The following is a 14558-nucleotide window of genomic DNA, read 5'->3' on the forward strand; positions in this document are numbered from 1 at the left end:
ATGTGATCATTTTTCTAATAAAAAGGATTTTAAATGACAATGCATCGCATTCACATAATTTGTCTAAAATAAGTTAAATGTAACTCATTATCTGATGAACTGTAAATAATCCTGTCTTTTAGAAATCCTGACTTTTAAAAGAACTTTATAGTGCTTTAAATATTTGTTTCATAGACAACAAAGATGATGCAGGGATCAAACATGAATGGCACTAAAGTGAAAAAACAACTTTTCTCCCTGAGCTGAAAGAGAACATGATCTTTTGTGCTGACAGTTGTATCTGATAAACAACAGCTGATGGTTTTCTCTACTTGACGGGAAAGTGTGGCTGTTCAGGGGCATCTTTTTTCTCTGTGAAACAGGAGCCCAGCAGGCCTGGACTTTCTGTTAGCAACAACATGGACACAAATCACAGAGATGATGCTGTGACCAAACATAGAGACATGAGTTCAAAGCTGTAGTTGTGAAATGTTTCCATCAAAAGGAGAAACGGTTCCCTGGGAAGAAAACACCCTTCATAAGTGTCAGTGAATTTAAAACTTGCATTAAGCCGGTGAGAGAGGAAAAGTGTACAACAAGCAATAGCTGAAACACAGGACTGTTAATTGATGGGTAATCATATCTTCACTTTCTGTATTTTATAATTCACTCACTGAACAGCAGGAACATATTCATTCATTTCTCCTTAGACCGAGTCTGATCTCAGTCCCTCCACAGCCTCTCTACAGCATGTTGGTCTCAGAGGAGCCAGGCTGCAGTATCTGAAGAGTTACAATGAGTTTAACTGCTTTTCTAAACCAGGGGTACAAGAAGGCATAGATCACAGGGTTTAGACAAGAGTTAGACAAATACAGAATGACTGATAAGGAATGAATTAAAGCTACAATCCAGTTGTAAGGTACCCATGTTAAGATGCATATCGGGCATACACATATTAGAAAAACAACTACAAGAACACCAAGATTCCTGGCTGCTTTCAGCTCTGATTTCTTTGCCTTTGGAGTCACTGAATGCTGGAGTGTGACAGCTGTAATGTGAGAGCGCATGGCACGAGCCTGAGACACAGCCACGGCAAATATTCTCAGATACAGAGCTATGATGACAGTAACTGGAACAATAAAGTTAATAAAAAGATCAAAAAGCAGTGAGCTGGCATCACTGTACATTAAACATTCTCCGTAGCAGAGTTTATAACTCCCTGGTTGATTCGGAAGATCCTTTACAAAGAGAAGGCTGTAGGTAAAAGACCAGAGCCAACACAGACAAACACAGAATTTAACTCTTCTCGCAGTGACTTTAGTGGTGTAATGCAGAGGGTCACATATAGCAACATAACGGTCAACTGATATGAGAACTATGTCACCTATTGAGGCTGAGGGAATGATGAGGCAAATAAGAGTATACGTAGAACACACAAAGTCACCAAAAAACCAGCAGGATGTTCTTCTGAGAACTTCTACAGCGATCAGCACGAGGCCCACTAGAAGGTCAGAGACAGCCAGAGAGAGGAGGAGGATGTTGGTGGGTGTGTGGAGCTGCCTGGAGGGAAAGAGAAAAGCACCATTTAACCAACAAGATTAACAAAACCAGTATTCAAAATGAAAATACAAATCCAAATGAGTTTGAACATTTTCGGTTCCACCACATCAGTAGTTACCATATGTTTAAGTGTAGACAGTTAAAATGACTTGGTTGAGGTCACGGTGGACAGAAACAATGGTTAATATTGGTAAGAGAGTGGACATGAACAACAGTCTCTGGCATCAAAGTCAGACATTTGGAGCAACATTATTCAGTACTAGCTCAAAGACAATTCTTCTAAATATACAGCAGCTGATCACATTTTTAAGTTACAATTCCTGTAGAGAGAAGCTGAGAAGTTAATATCTGCCTGAAGTGGGAGATAGAGATGATGATGAGCAGGTTGAGAGTCACAGTGATTGGAGAGATGGAGTAGAACATAATGGTAACTGTTGGGGGCCAAGGCGAGGGCTTCCTGCAGGAGGTGTTTGGGAACTGTGGAAAGCAGAGATCGTCTCTGTCCTCAACCTCCATCTGCAGAGATCTGCAGATAGCTGCAGCTCTGGCAGCTTTCTGAACAAACCTGAGTCATGTAACTAAATTATCTCTCTCACATTCTCTTCATCCCCTCCTCTCTCTCAGTCGCTGTTGGACTCTGATGCCCCTCCTCCCTCGCTCTGCACATCCCACCATCATCTTTATCGCTCTCTCTGTAACCCTGCCTTTCTCACTGTCTCTCTATCCAATCTCTCTTTTGTCTTTTTCTACCCTTGTTTCCTTTCCTTTGTCCTATTATTGTCCTATGAATTACTTTTAGGGCCCTATCTTGCACTCGGCGCAATTGCCTTTGTACACCGACGCATGTATCATTCCTATTTTGCACCCCACGCACAGCGGACTTTTCCCTCCACAGACGCACGTCGGTAAATTAGGGAATGTATTTGCGCTCCTGGGGGCGGTTCAGCGAAAAGAGGAGGCGTGTTCAGGCGCAAACGTTACTTTGTGCTATTCTGCAGTTTCAGAAAACAATTCCGCCATTGACCAGGAAAAACCTGGTCTAAAGTCAGTGGCGCTAGTCTAAAGTCAGTAGCGCGTTATTCAGATGCTATTTTAGGGGCGCATGCTTGGCCATAATGTAGCGTGTGCACAACGCGCATACACTTCTCTCATCTAAATGGATGCAGCAGTTCCCATTTTTGCGAACCATACATAATTACAAAGGAAAATATTACTGAAAATGCGCTTCAGGTGTTTGGATAGATCAGGAGGCACTTACAGTCCTCAAAAAGTCGCAGCATTCTTTGTTGCTTGTTGTGTTTTACTCAACATTTCCATGAATCATGGATGTGTTGATGACATAAATGAGGAAATATTAGAGGACTTAAGGAGACGTGATGTTGAACTACGGCGGGATCTGGTCCAGGAGCAATGCGCGATGCGCTCCTGATGGAGCGGGTGGACGGAGATGGAGTGGGGGGAAGAGGAAGGGGCACAGCAGGAGCAGGTGGTGCGTTTGGAGGCCCACGCTCCATGGTCTGCAGCAATCCTCTCCAGACTTGAGGAGATGCGCCCGAGAGGCCGCAGCAACATCGCCACCCGGCCAAGATGGGCATTTATTACTTTGCCGCATCTCCCATCGGCAGCTCCCGCTGGCGTGCGCCAGGCAAATCCGCCGTCATAATAGCAATCCGCCAGGGAACAAGCGCCCTGCTCTTAAAGGGAATGTGAGATGACGCTCTGATTGGTTTATTGCACGTTACGCCCAAACCACACCTAGCTACTTCAGACCAACCCATTTTAGATTTGCGTCGGGCGCAAGAGTCATTTATCCCGCCGGTAAAATAGCAACAGCGCCCGAGATCCACACACAAAGCTACTTGCGTTTTGCGTTTCATACTTGCGTTTCAGATCGTTAAAATAGGGCCCTTAAAGTTTCTAAAACAGTAGTCTTGCATTGCCAGTTCTGTCTACGCAGCCCTTTGGAGAACAGTCTGGCTACCCCACAGATGCATTCTGGGATAGGAAAAAAAACATTCATTTTCATTTCTTTAACCCAATAACAATTCACTCGGGAGGTGCGAAAGTCTGTATGCAGAGACGGTGTCTCTGCAAAACAGTCTGTTTTGGTGACACATTTGCACCTGGCAAATGAAGACGCCACATACAATAATAAATTATGTTAACTCACACAATACAGTGATGTGAGCTACTTAAATTAGATGTATATATGGTTAAACATCATGTGCCCTACTAGAGTATCTCCGTGTGTATTTTTTCCATAACAATCCCACCGATAGGCCCAGAAAACTCTGCTGGATATCTCGAATCAGCCAGTTGGAGATCACCAATTTTTACTCTCTAGTGTTTAGCTTAGTGCAGGGCCAGTGAAACCATACACGACGGTGGCTAAGCTGTGTCGTTCTCCCCAGCTGACCAAATATGGTCACTTCTGTCTTCAAAATACCAAGATAGTGTTGGCCAAAATGCAAACTCCTAGCTTCAAAACAGCAGTCAGATGCTACGTCCATCATATTTACAATCTATGGTTTGCTGTCAGAGGAACTAGCCAATTGAGTTTGGATATTTGCATATCGGGCTAACATTTATTAGCTTATGTTAATTGAGAGTGAGAAGATTGTGAGGCTAATGTTAGCTAACATCAGACCTTGTGCAGACCTCTGCTTCGTCCCGTCTCTTCTTCATCAGTGGTAGTAGGAGAGAAGCTGCAGCTATGGAAGCTTTCTGCCAAGACATGTCATGCAATTGATTTTTCTCTTTCTACCATTTTCATTTACTCTACATTTACACTTATCCATCATAATCTCTGGTGGACAGTGATATCTTTCCTGTCAGGGTTGTGCAGGTTCAGACCCAAAATGCAGAGACAGCAACAGCCAGGATAGAGAAACAAAAGGTCTTACTATTTATTACTCCAAGGAAAACACACTGGAAAACTATTACAGGATGAACATGAGGTGCCAAGGGCACAATGACAAACAAAGTGATATAAGAACTCCAAGAACATGACACGTAAATTACACGAGGAACTAAGGCACAGCTGGAGTGGGCAGGGAACTGGAATAAATGATTGGGTAACAAGACTTGCAAAACAAAAGTCCCTGTCACACCGAGCTGACAGCCAGGAACTTGTGGCAACGAAGGCCGACTGTGGCGTCGGCCCACCTCGTCTTTGTCTTGGCCCAAAATTAGCACTTGGACATACCACAGAGACTACAGCCGACAGCCAAGTACCATGTATGTTATGCGCATCAAGCAAATGAAATAACTACCAATAAATACCAGCAGGTGGTGGTAATCTATTGTCATTCAACAGGCTGCGACGGGAAATCGGAAGAAGGATGGGAAATACTTTTAACATGACTTTAAAATTGACATAAAACGAGCCAAAATGCTAATGTTACCATTAGTTAGCTCGTTCTTGTTTCCTAACTGCGTCGCAAGTTATAAGAGCTTAACGTTAGCTGGCAGCTTCATGGAGACAATTAAAGTTTATGTTAGCTGCCCTACAGCTGTCAGTGTTAGCTTCGACTTCATATATTACCTTCAAATAGCTGTATTCTCAGCCCTCTGCTTGATTCCCTGCTGACTTCTAACTATTCTGATTCTCAGCCTGCTAGCATAGCCTAACAGTCAGCAAGCCTCGGGCCTTCCCACCTCCCATCTGTCCTCTCCTTTGCAGTCTGAATGAATTTTGCTGGCGTAGTCTTGTTGTTAGCACTACAAAATAACACTGAAAGCATTCACTTGGCCAAAAGATGCAGAACCAGAAAAAGCAGGATTGTAAAAGGTCCAACAAGTCTTCCAAACCAATGACAATACAGGTTGTTTATCCCTACCCTCTTATACGACCCAGAGGAGCATTTCATTAATTGACGCCCTATCGTTGGCAAGAAAATACTACCCACTACTTTTGTTTTCAAAGAGGACACGATCCCTGGTCTCCTGGGTGAAAGTCCGGTTTTTGTTTGACCTGTCCACCACCCAAACCTGTTTTCTTACACAGAAATTGGTGCTCTTATACTTTGTGTCCTTATGTCATGTTTGCTCAATTGCTATGGCCCCATCCGAACATGTTGGTGCACTCCGGCAGCACATCACCCCTAACCTTAACCCTCTTAACCTGCTAAATCATCCACTATTCACCAGCCAGTCTCTATTTGCCGCTGAGCTGCACCAAAGTCTTTGGTTCAGTAGGGTTTTAAGGCCCTGACACACCAACCCAAAAACCGTCCGTCGGGCGGTCAGTGACTCGATTCTTTTTAGTGTGATCCGTGCCTTGGTCTGTGGGGGGGGGCCGTCGGCCTTCATTTTGGCCGACCTGACTTGCAGGATCGGAGGGCAGGCAGGTGGACTCAATGACCAATCTGATTGGTGGAGTGCAAACCCTTAAATGGCGAGCGGGATGAGTGACGAACGCCTCTCAAAATCAGGCGAAAATCTTTTAAACTGACCTTTGTCGATCTGAAATGAAGACAGATTCAGCAACTATTATACAGCCTATTTCTCGCTTAAAATGTTTTCAGTAAAATAAGAGATCGTAAAATACGAGATCGTATTTAGAACAAGCCACCATTATCAGTCAGCTGGAGAAGCCAGACCCACGTGACGCGTTCGGCATTTCCGGCATTTTTTTTGTATTACGTCTCTCGCACACGCAGAACGTACGCTCAAGTCGGCATCGCTTCAGTGTGTTCCAAGGCACTTTTTGGACCTCAGGGAGCAGTGGTGGAATGTAACTATCGTTACTGTACTTTCTACTCCACTACATTTCTGAAACGTTCCGTTACATTTTCTGATCAGTTTTTCCCCCTGCCAAAATGTCTTCCTGACCGTCACACGTTTTCAGTCGTGTGCTGCTCGAGATATTACCAATCCCACTATGGCCACGCTAAGACCCGCTCTTCAGTAGCATTTATTGGCCAGGCGCGTACCGCTCCCGTTACTAATGCTAATCCCGATACTCTGCTTGGTCATATGTGAAGCATCCGTTCACATAGGGTTAATATACAACCCGTATATTTATTTTTAAAAACTCCTGGTCCTCCTCAGCTGTGAAGCCACGTACTTGTTGTCCAAGCCCGTGTGTTCTCGCTAAATAAATGTGTGCAGCATTCACTGTCCCTTGGGAAATAATGCAAAGTCGAGCTTCATGCAGATCACCCTGATAGATAACCAGAATTGTGATTCAGAATGTAAACTGGGCCAAATATGGTAAGCACAATTACATTGAACTAAAATTAACTTAATAAAAATGTTACGGCCCATACTGTTTTTTTTATTATTATTAGAATATAGACATAAAGAGAATAAATTGTTATGCAAGCACTTTTACTTTTAATACTTAAAAGAACATTTAAAATCAGGTACTTTTTACATTTATTTAAGTAGGGTTGTCATCGTTGTACTTCTACTTTTACTAAAGTAAATATGTCTCTGGTTATTTGTACTTTTACTTAAGTACTGAGATTCAGTACTTCCTCCACCAATGCTGCAGGGCTACACCAAACTCTTTGGTACAGTGGGTTTTATGATGAGAGGTGAGTGTCTGGCATCGTAAGGCATATTGGTGGTGGTAGAGTGTGGTCCCCCCCGAAGTGCTTTGAGTGTCTATGATAAAGCACTATATAAATGTATAGAATTATTATTATTATTATTATTATTATTATTATTATTATTATTACTACTACTACTATAATTATTATTATTAATATAAGAGCTGTGAGAGTGAACAAAAACAGTAAAGGTTTTGGCCTTAAAATACCAGTGAGTTAAAAACTCTCTGTAGAGCTGAGAGGAGCTGCACAGTCGGGGGATAATTCTCTGTAGATTTGTGACTGGCAGCAACCCCTCTCACATTACACATGCTAATTGAATCCCTTTTTATGTAAAAAAAAAATCAAAAAAATTCCACTTGATTAAATTATTGCATTGTCAGACACAATATCAACTGAAAAAACAGTCCTGTTCAGTAATGATTACATCATATGTTAATGAGTTCATGCTGATGCTTGTTTGTCTTCACACCTCTGCTGGCAGTGACACCTCATTGGTCGAGATCTCATCATCTGACTAACCCATGCAGGTGTGAATAAACTTCCTGTCCAGAGGGGTTCAGCACACCGTCTTTAGGAGCCACTATTGGGCTGCAAAACATTGTTCATAGAGAGACTAATCAAATCTCACGGGACCTGTTGGGAACTGTTTGTGTGTCTGACGATGCCCACTATACACAACAAAGTAAATGGTCATTTAGCCCATCAAACACTGATCTATTGGGAGATGAGTTTTGGCATTTCAGTTTTAGCTCTGCTAATTAAAACATCAAAGCATAGCCTCATTTGCCAACTTGCTGAAGACTTTGTTTTAATGCATTTTTTATTTTTAATACCATATGATTGTAAAGAGCGCCTAAAGTTAACTTTTTTTGGCCACCAGCCACACAGGCTGGGATTAGTGTCCCATTTGAAAATAAACAGTGATTTGTTTATTTTTGTACTTCACGGAACTATGTCCCCTTCTGCATCACGTGTGAACAGAATGTACAAATGTACTGATCTAACACAAACCAAGATCTTTTTCTAAACATATCTAAGTAGTTTTGGTGCATTTACCTAACCACTCTGCGACTGTTTAAAACCGCGTCAGTTAGGGTTAGATATGAAGGCAGAAAATGCTCCTGTGGGTCATATTTCCTCTGTTTGCTCTGATGTCTACATTTGAAAATTTGACCGGCCAGATCAGCGGGAGAATGGTACGTTGATTTCCCAATCTTGATAAATGACTTGTAGCCACATGCCATCACCGTTAAACGTCACCTACATTAATTTAAAACCCAGCTAGAGCTATGTTTAGACGGAAACGATCTGAAGCAAAAATGCAAAAGTGGCGTTGTGTTATCACTTTTGATTCCATGTTTAGACAAGCACCAGGACAAGTAATTAGTTCAAGGATGGGAACATATCAATTCCTTCAGTGATACCTGTGTTGCTTGTTAATAAAGTTAATAATAGGGCCTAATTTGATCTTACAGTGCTTATTGAAAATAATAATGCAGAATGATCCATCTGCATTGAGGCCACTGCAAACCTATAACCCAAACATCATCAACAGAAATATCACCAATTCTAGTTCCTTGTTTACTTCTGTTTAAAAGTGAACCTACATAGTTAAGTCATCTCCTATCTCTACCTCTCCTCTCTTTCCCACCCTATTTACCTCCCCCCCTTCTCCCCCTCCTTCCTCCTCCCCCCCTCCACCGGTGAGGTGACTCAGCTCCCAATCCAACTCCCTAAACGTAACCCAAGACGACAGGTGGGAGTGGAAATTAACCCACTGTCGGCCAAAGAACTCGGCTTGGATTGGTTCAGGCTGAGTCCCTTGCCTGCCCCTCTGCCTCCTCCACCCCACCCTCTTCACTGCCTGACACAACCCACATTGCACACAGCAATGGAATAACCAATGTTGCTCTGCCTTGCAGTAACACCATTCCATCTCTTTCACCTACAGAGTCCATTACATCCCACCAACAGCAGAGGGAGCCAGAGCTGTTAGCTGCAGGGCCCTGTGGGAGAAACCCAATCAGTGAGGTGGATATCAAAACGATGATGATAAAGGGACAAATGAACAGCAAAAAGCTGATTCCACCCCAAAAATCTCAGTTATCCACCTCTATCCCAAAGAATGCCTCTGTAGCAGCGCCTGGCTCCCCAGGGTGCCTGGAACCACACACACACCCACGCACATTCAAAAAAATACAAGACTGGTTGCTGGAGGTGGGGAAGCGGACCCTTTTTCTTGGAGACTCCAACCTTTCACACATTCCATCTTTCACAGACCCACACATAGAGGTTGACAGTTACCCCGGAGCTACCTTCCACCACATAACAGCCATCTTAAAAACACTACACCCACAACCAGACACACAACACGTCATACTTTCATTTGGACTTAATAACTGCCTTTCAGAACACAAACAGACTACCATACTCAAACAGCTACAGCAGATGGTAAAAACTGGTTACACTACATTTCCTAACGCCACCATTTACATCCCTGTAATAAACTTCTCCAACAGGTTGAACAGACGGCAACAGGCCCTACTAACAACCCTCAATAACACAATAACATCCAAATATACTTTTCTTGCAGAAATCAACCCAAGTACTGGAAACAGCAATTAAACTAATAACGGGGACCAACTGTCAGAATACAACCCCCCTTCATTCAAATAGAACCAATCTCTCTACTGTTCTCTCCCTCACACCCACACAGCTGGAGATCCTGGAAAAAGGCCTCACTTTCATCCCTACACCCAAACCTCTTCGGGGGTTAATTTCCACTTGCAGAGGGGGTCCCACCTAATATGTTTTTACAAATGTTTTAATAAATATTTTTAAAAATGCCTTAGTTGTCCGTTATAATTTTTGCTTTATCTATATTTTAATATCTCCTCGCCGCAGCTTCAGCAATGGAAACTTTGAACATTGTCCACTCGGGTTCAATGCCCCCAGCCTCCACAGGGATGCACGTAAAGCTCCGCCGGAGGTGTGAGTTGAAAGTCTGTCAGACACACACACACACACACATATATATATACTTTTTTTTATTGATTTTAGTTATTTATTTTGTAATGTCTCCCAGAGAGAGGCCAGGGCAGGTGTGTTGGTGTTTAAAGTTTTATTCTCCCGCTGTCCGTCCACAATCGGTCCTCTTGTGCCCGTGTCCCCTCCCGGGCGTTGTGTTTTAACCCAATCCTAACCCTAGTTTCTCCCTCTGACCCTAATCAATCCCTCCATTCCTGACCTTAACCCCAGACACAACCTTTCTGGATGATGTCACATTACGTGCCAGCAAAGCTTGTACCACTGTTGTTTTCTTGTTGTTGATTTTTTAAAAGAAGGCCTGCTGCTTTAACAGAGTGGCCCATTTAAATGAATGAGAGGGCTGTGTTTTTTCACAAACTAAATGCAGCTTCACACCTCAAAAACGATTATTACTTAGTGAGATTTTGGGACAAATGGAAAATAGCCTTTAACACCCCCAGTGGCCATTAAGAGTATCTGGCTCTGTCTCTGACACTGATCAATACATGTGTGAATTTAAAGCTTGCATTAAACTGGGTGATGACCTAGAAACAGTATATGGTGCTTATGACTCTTTCTTTAAATGCAGCAGCATCAGAGAGACACAATACACAACAAGATAAAGCTGAAGCACAGGCCTTTCAATTGTTCATCATACACAATTTAGACTTAAAAACAGGAATGCATGTCTTCACTTTCTGTAATTGATAACTCACTCACTGAACAGCAGGAATATATTCATTCATTTATCTTTTTTCTCGATGAGTGGTGGTGGAAGAATCAATCAGGAAATGAGCTCCCTAGACCCTGTCTATGCCTAGACCGCATACCAGGCTACTGAACGAGACCGAATGTAACCGTGCAACCGGCCGGCCTGCTCGAGTAATGTAATCAAGCGGTGTCTTGGTTCTCGGCAAGTTTGAGTTATTAACCAAGCCTTGTTTCTGGTGCATCTTAGATGATTGTGTTCATGGCAATTCACACATTATCGATGGGAAAGTACATCACATACAAATACATGTCATGTTATCTTGGTAGTTATTTAAAGTTTAGGAGACCAGCGCACCAGGCTACTGAACGAGACCGTAAGGACCGTAACCGAGCGTACTGGATGGGTCTATATTCAAATGAGTGTCTAGGTTCTCAGCAAGTTTGATTTATCAACCGATCCCAGAAGCCTTTATTTTTCGTGCAACTTAGATGATTGTGTACATACAAATTCATAGGCTACATTACCAAGGGGAAAGTATTATATCACATACAAATACATGTAATGTTATCTTGGTAGTTAAGTTAAATGTTAGAAATGAATGTTGCTACATGGTAGTTAGACTGTCACGAAGAGACCACGCACCAGGCTGCCGAATGTAACCGTGGCCAGTGTGTGAGTCTATTGTCGGTCAGTATGAGTGTGTAAATAATGTCGAGACCAAATGTAACCGCAACCGCTCCAGTCTTCCATGGTGTCTTGGTTCCTTGGTTCCTGGCGGGGGAAGTTAATGCGTGATCGATGGCTCTGCTAAATAGTTTTGGGAAGGAAATTATTTCGATGAAACGTTTGCACCTGGCAAATGAAAACGGCAAACATCATAGTAAATTAAGTTAACTCACACAATACAGTAACGTGAGCTACTTAAATTAGCTGGATGCATGGTTAAACATCAGTTGCTCTTACCAGACTATCGCCCTGTGTACGTTTTCCATAACAATCCCACCGATAGGCCCAGAAAACTCTACTGGATGTCTCGCCTCAGCCAGTTGAAGATCAGCAATGTTTCCTCTTGACCAGTTCATTCATAGAGTTGGATTGTGCAAGTATCTGTTCTTGTCATACACACATACATAGAAACACCACACACACATATTAAGTTATTATGTTGTAATGTGCCAGCAAAAGTTGTACCAGGTTAAATTTAGATACTGGATGACCCTGACCTTTTATTTTAACAAAGCCCTGCTGCATCAACAGAGAGGTCTCATGTAAATGAATAGGAGTGCTGTGTTTTTTGTTTTGTTATTTACACATTGTTGTTGTCCGTCTAAATGCAGCTTCAGGCCTCAGAAAAGGTGGGACAGACTAAGGTCGCGTTCCAGGCAACCCATAACTTGCGTTTTCACAACCTTCTACCCGTGCATATATGAAAATACAAGTTTTAACTCCAATTTGCCAGTAAAATCTGAGCGTTTTTTCACACGGCAGACACTCTGAGTTGGAAAGCACATTTGAAAATTGAACAGAGCTGTCGTGTTATCATATAAACCTGTGTTTAACAACTCAAAATCCTCACTGAGAGGAAAAATTATACAAAGAACTTTTTAGATTTAAAATGAATCCATGTTTTACCGATATACTTCTTTGTACTGTCTTTTTTTTTTTGGTGTGATATCATTTCTTTTTGTCAAGCTACTGCTGTGAAATGTGTTTTTAGAGACAAAGGCATGGAATATTCTAAATTCGCAATTCCATCTTTTTCCCTTTTTCCCCCTGTCAAACTACCAAAAGTGGATTTGGAAACGCTCTAAACACACCTGCGCCATGCGTGTCAGGCTGTGGGCTTAGATCGTTGAAATAGGGCCCTATAATTTCCTCCTCGACTCCTCCACTTGATTCCCTTCCTCGCATCTTAGCAGGGACGTGCAGAGACATTTTGGGCGGCAGGGCCTCAAGGAAAACAACGGCTTAATAGTTAATAAATAATAATTTATATGAAATATGAACAAAACTCTTAATCTATTAACACAACTCTGACTACCTTACCAATTGATCTTATTTCCCTTATGCAATTGTTTAATAGTTTTTAATAAACAAAAAATGATATAGTTCACACATAACCTTTTTAGTATTCACCAGGTTAATCACAAACACCAAAGGAAACTCTGCCACAATGCGCATCTTTTCTATGCTACTAGTTTCAAGTCTATATTTAGAACAAGTGACTGTACCAAGGAGAGCGACATAGTTTCACTAAGAATTTGTTTATTTTGCAAAAAGTCTTTTTTATAAAAAGAAATTTCAACAAAAATCTTCACACTAAACTGAAAAAAGGCTGTTGCTGTTATTAGATGAGGAGCCTACGATCAAAATAATGAAGTTACTGTTTAATGCAGGACACTCTTTTCATGTTTTGGTCAATTTAGAGATTTTGGTCTATTTTGCTTCCATGTCTTCTTTTACTGTTATTGAAATAAACTTCCAAAATAAACACTGAGATGGTATTTGGTTTAGGCTGCATCTTCAGATTTCTTCTAAATTAATCTACATATTTAAACCTAACATTTAAGGAGGAAAGACTCTTAACTCATTAACTGGGGAAGTTCTGTCCTGATATGTTTTAGTTATTTTGTTTATCCTGTTCACCTGCAGAGCCTTGTTAAATGTATGCTAATTAGCGCATTTTCATTACTTAATGAATTAACTAGTTAATTAGTTAGTTCAGTGGTGACGTTATCTGTCTCCATTAACAGTAAATTAGCCAGTAGGGCCACGATGCCTCAGCTAAACCTTAGCTAACTTATTACATAAGCTAGTAGCATGTTAGCAAGTCATTATGTCCACATTACTGATGATTACTTATCTAAAATCTAAGTGTGAAGATATTTTGTTGAAGCACCAATTGTCAACACTAGAATATCGCCGCAATATCGATATTGAGGTATTTGGTCAAGAATATAGTGATATAATATATATATATAAGTTTCAAGAATGGGAACATTAGTATTTTTTAGGGACACCTGTCTATAGCCTCATTTGATCCTACGGTGTTGTTACACTGTACTTGCTTTTGGATCATGACAAAAAAATAATGCAAAATGATTATCTTAAAATAAAAGATATAGTGTCTCTTGCATCACATACATTATGAACAGGTAACTAAGTGGTCTTGAAGAGGATTCCATTTTCCTGTCTTTCATTTAGACTCGATCTTGACTAGTCCTGGTCTTTGACTTGGCAAAGGTTGACTTGACTACACCACTATTCACCTTGTCATCTCAACTGCTGTACTCCATTACTATCCTGCAAAATACAAGTCAACAGCTCCATCTTCTGGAATAACTGTGGCAGTTTGAGTTTGCAGATAATGTAGCTCTACACTAGGGTTGGTTTTCCCCCTTGGTGCGGTTCGTTTGGGCAAGTTTGAATGCAACAATCCCACTCAGATGCCCAGGAGTATGAAGGCTAATAAGACACCTAAACAATCAAATACGTTTCCATCATATTTAACCCTAACCCTAGTTTCTCTCTGACTTTAATTAATCCCTCCTTTCCTGACCCTATTTACAGACGTGACACCTTTCTGGATGACATCACATTACCTGCCAGCAAATGTTGTTCCACTGCTTTTTTTTTATTTAACAAAGCCCTGCTGCCTCAACAGAGTGGCCCTATTATATTTAAATGAATGAAAGGGCTGTGTTTTTTCACAAAATCTTGTC

The 14558-nt window shown here is 41.6% G+C and overlaps 1 protein-coding gene across 1 annotated transcript; it reads right to left on the bottom strand.

Moving 5' to 3' along the window:
- Nucleotides 1–722: 722 nt before the first annotated feature.
- On the bottom strand, nucleotides 723–2055 carry LOC120569544 (trace amine-associated receptor 13c-like). Its single transcript, XM_039817410.1, has 2 exons — nucleotides 1892–2055; nucleotides 723–1539 (listed from the first exon to the last, which is right to left on the bottom strand). Exons 1-2 carry the CDS (start codon nucleotides 2053–2055, stop codon nucleotides 723–725), a joined length of 981 nt encoding a protein of 326 aa, XP_039673344.1.
- Between the last annotated feature and the right edge of the window lie 12503 nt (nucleotides 2056–14558).

This window comes from Perca fluviatilis, chromosome 12 (genome assembly GCF_010015445.1).
Source record: "Perca fluviatilis chromosome 12, GENO_Pfluv_1.0, whole genome shotgun sequence".
Taxonomy (NCBI): Eukaryota; Metazoa; Chordata; class Actinopteri; order Perciformes; family Percidae; genus Perca; species Perca fluviatilis.

Coding starts and splice junctions, on each gene's coding strand:
- LOC120569544 (XM_039817410.1), bottom strand. CDS start 2,055: ATGGAGGTTGAGGACAGAGACGATCTCTGCTTTCCACAGTTCCCAAAC. Junction 1,540..1,891: donor ATCTCTATCTCCCACTTCAG/GCAGATATTAAC, acceptor CTTTCCCTCCAG/GCAGCTCCACACACCCACCA.